The following is a 7,468-nucleotide window of genomic DNA, read 5'->3' as shown; positions in this document are numbered from 1 at the left end:
TAGACATTAAATCTCATAAATATATGAGAATAGCATGAATTGCATAATTGTAACTTACACTAACATGTTATCATTATGCACCAAATATGCTGATAAGATATGCATAATTGAAAACTATAATATTATGCATAACTTTAATTTCATGCATTTACATATAAGCAAAAAAAATGCATAACTGTAAGAGGAAATAAATTTATAATTTCCTATATATTGAATAGCAAACGGCTGGTGGCCTAATGGTCACTGGCGCACATAAATATGCGACCGCACGGGTTCGAATCCCGCCGGCACAAATACATTTTATGCACCGAGTCGGCTCGGCCCAGGAATGTCGAGCCAACTCAACTCGTCCGAGTCGACTCGAATTTTTTTTTTTTTCTTCGAGTCAACCCGACCTGAGTCGCGGTTGCCGAGTAGGAACGGCGAGTCGAAGAAAACTCGTCCCGAGCCAACTCGATGGTATTTACAAAAATACCTTATAAATTTAATCAACATGATTCTGCGCGCTGGAGGTCGTCTTCAACCTCCAGCCGCGCGCAGAAAAATTTTTGCCCGGCGTTCCGCCGGCGTACTTTCAAGTCGTCGACGCCGGAAAACAGTTCGGAATTGTTTTCGGCGTCGTCGCTGCGTCTCCGACGCTCTCAGGCGTCACCAGAGACAGCCGCCGCAGTGAGCTCACAAAGAGCGTCCTGCGACAGCCTCCGTCGGCGGTCGGCGCCAGCAACCGTGCGGAATGGTCGCCGGCGCCGGCGTCATGATCGACGCTGGCTGTCGCCGATGCCAGAGCCCCGGTGCCCGCGAGCCGTGAGCGCGGAATTTGTTTTTAAAAAACAAAAACAGAAACAGAGACCGAACAGAGTCTCTCGGAATCAAAACGCTGGATTAGAGGTCTGCTCTGATACCAACTGTAAGTCTTAAACATGAATTTCTAATACAATATGAAATTCATTATAAATTAAACGGAAGATAAATCATACCTCCGTCCATACGCTTCAAATTCCTTCGCTTCTGTTTTCTCGGTGCTTCCGATCTCTTGGCACTCAACGGCAATGGCACTGAACTGAAGGGAATGAGAGTGACGAGACAGGGGACCGTAAAACATATCTTAACCGAAAACCAACCTCCCATCAAGGTTCATGGTTTCGTGTTACCGAGGGAGTTACAACTGCCGGAAGTTGCAACTGCCAGAAGTTTGAGACCACGTAATGAGAAAACCGTTTCTCATAAAAACGGTTTGCAGATCCTGCCACTGCCGGTAACGAACATGATGTGGGAGTTGTCACTACCATCTGGGTCGCACCAAGACCATGAGTTTTGAGATCCGATGATTGGAGGCGGTGGCAGTGGAGGATGTTATAACTACGGAGAGTAGGGGCATATTACGAGAAAATACGTGTTGCAAACATTAGCAAATGCACGCATATGGATGAGTTTCCTAATTAGGTGAGCGTGGGTTTGGGTTCTCTTGAACCAAATTAATCATGGCAACTGCAGTGGAATCGGTGCAGTGCTTCAGCCGAAAGAAGACTGGCAATGGTGGTGACGCACTACAAGAGAGGTAGAGGTTTGATCAAGATCAATGGCTGCCCCATTGAACTCATCGAGCCAGAAATCCTTTGGTACAAGGCTTACGAGCCTATCCTTCTTCTAGGATGCACCGCTTCGCTGGCTTCGACATGCAAATCTGTGTTCCCCGAAAGGAGTGCTCTCTTCTCTTCGGTTTATCTCGTCGGGGGTGGGGTGATGACTGCAGGACAAGCTGTTCGAGGAGGTGTTGGTCATGTTTTTGAATGGAACGCTTGATCGGTGGGGTAAGGTGGCGGGACAATGCTAGGCAAGAGCCTGTGGAGGTGAGAGAGCACTACGCCGCTCTTGTCAGCGACGTCTCCATCATAGAGCTAGGAAAGATTGAGATCCCACCCTACTCTAAGTGGTGCGGTGTCAGGGCGAATCAGATTTCGTTCTCCGGTGGCAGGAACGAGGAAGGCGAGTTTGAGAGGAAGAAGGGCGTTCCTTGGATGGAAGATGAGCACATGCGATATCTTATTGGATTGCAGAAATATGGAAAAGGGGACAACAAGGGTTCAAAATTAAACCTGCCCAAAGTTAGGGAGAGGGATTTAATTTCAAAAACCAGCGACTCAGACTCAGACCGACGACTCGGACCAGACCAAACTTGACCCAGACTAGACTCGATTTGGATTTGACTCAGACCAAGACTCGACTTGGACCAGATTCAGACCAGACTCGACTCAAACCAAACCAGATTAGACAAGACTCGAGTCGAACCAGACCAGATTAGACCATACTCGACCCAGACCAGATTCGGACCAGACTCGACTAAGACCAAACTCAAACTAAACATGACTCGACCTAGAACAGATTCAGACTAGACTCGTCCTGGACCAAACCCAGTCTGGATTCGACTCAGACCAAATCTTTACTTGGACTAGACTCGACTCAGACCAGACCAAACCAAACAAGACTCGACCTGGACCAGATTCAGATTGAACTCAAGTCAGACCTATCCTAGGTTGTCAAGATGTATATCTCAAGCAAAGAGAAGCTGGGGTATTTGAAAGGTGATCTCCTTTCTCGTGGTCGAGATGACCATGAGAATGACTGAAGCTTTGAGCAAAGCTTCAGTCGCGACCCGACTCGAGTTGGACCAGACTTGGACCTATCCCAGGTTGTTGAGATGTATATCTCAGGCAAAGACAAGCTGGGGGTATTTGGAAGGCGATCTCCTTTGATCTCCTTTGCTCGTGGTCAAGTTGACCACGAGAATGACTAAAACTTTGAGCAAAGTTTCAGCCACTGACATTGCTACTACGTATGCTGATGGCATTGACACCTCCCAGGTGTATGATCTCTAGTGACGTGTGACACCGGTGACTATCTTGAATAATCTCGAGGGCCTCTGGCATGAAATAGACTTCTGTTGACCGCACCCAATGGAACACTCAAGAAGAACAAATATATGACATATTTTATCTTCGACCAAGAGTAGTATGCAACAAGAACTTCTACAACTCACTTAGCAAGTTGGGCATCAGAAATCTATACACACCAACTTGAGAGGGACTATTGGTGTGAGATGTCTTCTAGAGGATGAAGTGAGCTTTACAAGAGTCTTAGTTTAAAAGTGTTTTAGTTATATTAGTCTTCTATTTATGTTGAGTTATTTAATTATGCTAGGACTCATCTTTAAGTGTTAGAGTTTGGGCGTAATTGGGACAATGGTAGTTTAATTTTAATTGGACTCTACTAGTTTTCTCTATTATAAATAGAGGTTCATGTACTCAGATTAAAATATCAATTCAATGAAGGATATCTCTTTTATAAAGATAACATTTACGACATCTTATATATTAGCTTCAGTTGGGTTGATATTGATGTGTTTAATCCATGTCATCTTTGGTAAAAGAGATCAATTTTTAGACTGATACAGCTTGTGGATTTATTTGTTGAATGAAGCCTTACTATACCATTGATGTTCCAATGATGTTTTATGATTGAAAGGCTATATTTACATTGAAGGTAGAAGGTTGATATCATAGTTCGAATTTTTTGTTGAACTTGTGAAGGTGTTTGCATTGGTCCAAGAGATTTTTTTTAAAGATTACATTTTTTTTTCACGTTGGAAGGTATTCTATCATTAAGATTGGCTCTTGATTTTCTTTCCTAAAATTTTAAGAGAAAAAAGGAATAAAAAATGCTGGATTTGCATGATTAGTTGGCGCATGACTTATAGAAAGAAAGTTCCTTCTTTAGAAGATCCACAAAATTGATTGAGAGCTCTTGAGTTTTGGTATAATTTTACACACCATGATCTTCTCATTTGGGTGTATTCCATGTAAGGACAAGATTAGAAAGACTTACCAATTTTTTTTAAGAAAAAAAGCAGCAAATGCTGGTTCTTTGGGTTATTTGTTGGCGCCAAACCGCTAGAAGGAAATGTTCTTTCTTTAAAGGATCTCCATGATATCCGAGATCTCCCTCTTGGTATGCTTACTGATTACCTTCCTCAATTATCCCCTTTATTTAAATATTTAAGGCAAGTCGAAGATTGAGATTAATTTTTTGAAGTGGTACCTAAGACACTAAAGGAAGGCTTCCTATCTTATTTTTGGAAAGTGATTGATTGAAGGAAGATCATCCTTGACTTGATTTCTTGGTGAATATTCTTTCCTAAGTGAGAAAGCATTACATACCTTACCTATATTTTGATCTCAACTAGCATGTATTCTCCTTATTCAGTGCATGATTAGTTGTTGCAAAGATTACATCTTTAGTTTTTGGGTTAGATCTTCCTCCTTTCCCAAATTGGTTAGTTGGTTAGCTCCTTTTTTCAAGTTGGTTCCAACCTGAATTGGCCTTAGTCTCCCTCATCTTGGGTTGGTTAATATTTTTTTGGTTGTCTTATTGCCTTGATTCAAGGTGCTTCCATTACTCATATCAAACATAAGTTTTTTTACAAGTCTTCTCTGGTCGTTCCCTCTCGATTTACAATTCTTATATAAGTAAAGTTTTTTTCTAGTTCATTCCTAATGGCTGAAGATCACATAGGGAGTAAGAGTGACCTTCTCAAGATTACCACTATACCCTTGAAAGGGTTATCTGATTATGAAACAACATGAAGAATGGAAGCAGTTTTGTTTCTTTATGAAGACTCGTTACAAAACCTCCACAACTCCTCAATTACAGTAGTCGAATCTTAGTCGGAGTTGGAGTTTTGCAACTGCTTGAATTCACAATAATCTCCTCCTTGATAAAAGTTAATGAAGTTGCAGGTGTTGGTGTCTTCTTCAGATCTTCCTACTCCATGTTTGGCGACAAAATTTTAAAAATCATCTGCTTGTTCTGTTCGTGCATGCAAAGATATGACCCACTACAACAAGAGGATTAATGAAGAGGCATATTCATTCCTGGTAAAAGGGACTTCAAATTGGATAAGAAAAGTCAGATCGAGAGGTCGAGCATTATCGAGCTTGGGAGATGACACCAAAATCAATAAACATTGTTCCGATGATAGTAAAATCCCCCAGGTTGACATTCCAGACAGAACAAAATATAGTGTTATGGGGCCTTTGCTTCATGAACCCTTCCCTGCTCAAGCGGGGACTGAGATACTAGATCCTTGTATGATAATCAATGATGCAAAAACAAGCGACTACATTGAAGGGTCAGTCTTTTCTCTTGTTCCATGTGAAGCACCAATGGTCCCATCTGTTTTTTATGGGTCACTATAAGATTCCTTCCGAACTAACTGGGTTCAACCCCGTGTCTGAAACCAAGTCCAACTCTAGATCCAAAATTGGGTCTAATTCTGGATCCAAGTTCAAGTTATATAATTTAGATCAATTATGGAACCGATTTGGTGATTGTTATGTAAGTTCAATCTCAATAAAAAAAAAACTTCAAGGGGAGATCACACGAAGTGATTTGGCTTGAGGTCTCCTCTCTTGTGTTGGCTTTCTTGTGTGTATTGTTTGTGTATCTTCTGCATCGTCAACTTCAAAAAAATTTGATCGTCCCCCAAAAATCCCCTTGAGGTCATACTTGGTCCACCTAGTTTGTTAAGTTATTTTGGATCTACCATTACAGTCTCCTTTTCATTATTATAGTGGTTATTTTCATTATTTTGGGTCTACCATTACAATCTACCATTACCATCTATAATGAAGAACTCCACGTGTTGTAGTAATCAAAGTTTATATCACCAAAATATCTACCTCAAAGGGAGTATAATATAATTTTTTTTCTAGAAGACCGATAATCATTTTCATTGTAAGCTAAAGTTATATACTCCAACTTGAGGGGGAAGTTGAAGAATAGGTATGGAAGAGTCTTACATGACTCTCACAACAAGAAGTCTCATAGAAACAAAGTTAATATGGTGGAGTCTAAGAAAAGTCCCATGAGAAGGTTTCACAAAAGATGTTTGCTTAAAAGTATTTTAGTTATGTTGGAATTCTATTTATGTTCAGATGTTCAATTTTTCTAGAACTTATCTTGAGGAAAGACTTTGGTGTAACTGGGATAATGGTAGTTTAATTGTGATCGGATTCTACTTGTTTCCTCTATTATAAATAGAGGCACATTGTACTCAGTTATAAACAAATCAATGAATTATTTCTCTTTTCCAAAAGTTCAACAAAACTGTTTATGTTGACATGAGTCAATCACTTGAGTCATACCCACTTAATTCAACATGAAGTATGGATCAGAACTAATCACCATATCACTATATGCACAACCTTACTTAAGAACAACCAATGTCATTTCCAATATATGTCAACTAAATTCATATTGGTTGGAAACTAATATGATCTTTCTTTGACATGCCATTGACCAATGATATCTATTGCTTAAGCAAATGGTTTCTGAAGTGCTAGTTTATATAAAATTTTGATTTTCATAGAATTTCCAATTTTACATAAACTAGACAAGGATGGGTTGGTATCTAAGGATAAATGATGAAATTATTAATGAATTAATCCTCAAAACCAAGTCCCATGTAAGAATTTTCCAAAATGATATGAACATCAAATTTAGAGTTCAATTTGCACAATTCATGTCTCACAAACTATTTAGGTGATTATTATATACTATATAGCTTGGGATGGAGAATTCACTCCTTGTTTGAAGATCAAATGACTTTGGGTATCCAAATTTGTTTAGGTCCCACCATCTCAGGAATCTAAATTTGGTTCACCTCATTCAGGTTTGATCTTCCAACTGAACACTCAAATGTATAATAGTCATTGGCTCCACATTGGTAACACACATCATTATGCATAGGTGAAAAAGAACTGGAGAGACTAAAGATGTATTTAATTCTATATAAAAACGATGAAAAGGTTAAAAGGTTAGCTTCAAGGACAGGAGAATATTAAGTATGCGCATCGCAATTCCTTGGCCTCATCGCAGTTCTTTCTTAGCTGCTCGCAAGCATCCGCCTAGTTCCATATAAAACCATCTCTCCAGAACGACAAGCAAGGCCACACAGTCGACCACAGATATAATCCAACGAAAATCTGTCGACTAGAAGCTTCAAACCCAATGATATCAATGGTTTCTCATTGATGAATATTGCATGAATCTCTCGGCTTTTAACGCCTCTTTCTATTCGCTCTTTCTACCTACTCATTATACCGAGATTGAAAATCAATCTAAATTATCAAATCCCAGATGGGGTAAAATTCTGAGGCGTTTGCTCCTCTCTTCTACTTCAGTGTTAGTTGTTCATCCTGATTCCAAGTTTTGTACTTAGGATTGATTGCAGTACTGAAAGCAATTTTGAAGCATCAAATATTAGGTTTCTCATATATATTTAACCTGTTTATTCTATAGGTAATTGATGAGATTAAAGCTGCTCTTGCACAGTCGATAAAGGAATAGGGCCCTTAGTATAAGATCAGTTACTTTGAAATGGAGAAGTGTCATGCAATAGGGGGGGTTAGTC

General features: G+C 39.8%; 1 protein-coding gene across 1 annotated transcript; it reads left to right on the top strand.

The window, feature by feature from the left end:
* The first annotated feature begins 1,790 nt into the window (after positions 1 to 1,790).
* Positions 1,791 to 2,180, top strand: LOC137943043 (transcription factor MYBS1-like). The gene has a single exon (XM_068788740.1). The coding sequence runs from the start codon at positions 1,791 to 1,793 to the stop codon at positions 2,178 to 2,180; it is 390 nt and encodes a 129-aa protein (XP_068644841.1).
* Positions 2,181 to 7,468: the final 5,288 nt, after the last annotated feature.

This window comes from Aristolochia californica, unplaced genomic scaffold (assembly GCF_029961685.1).
Source record: "Aristolochia californica isolate CCGP_79_NKW_82.1479 unplaced genomic scaffold, dmAriCali1.0.hap1 SCAF_10, whole genome shotgun sequence".
NCBI lineage: Eukaryota > Viridiplantae > Streptophyta > Magnoliopsida > Piperales > Aristolochiaceae > Aristolochia > Aristolochia californica.
The sequence above is the reverse complement of the archived record's forward strand: the minus strand, read 5'-3'. Positions and strand labels throughout refer to the sequence as shown.

What these genes read in the sequence shown, in the direction of transcription:
- LOC137943043 (XM_068788740.1), top strand. Translation starts at nt 1,791, where the DNA reads ATGGAACGCTTGATCGGTGGGGTAAGGTGGCGGGACAATGCTAGGCAA.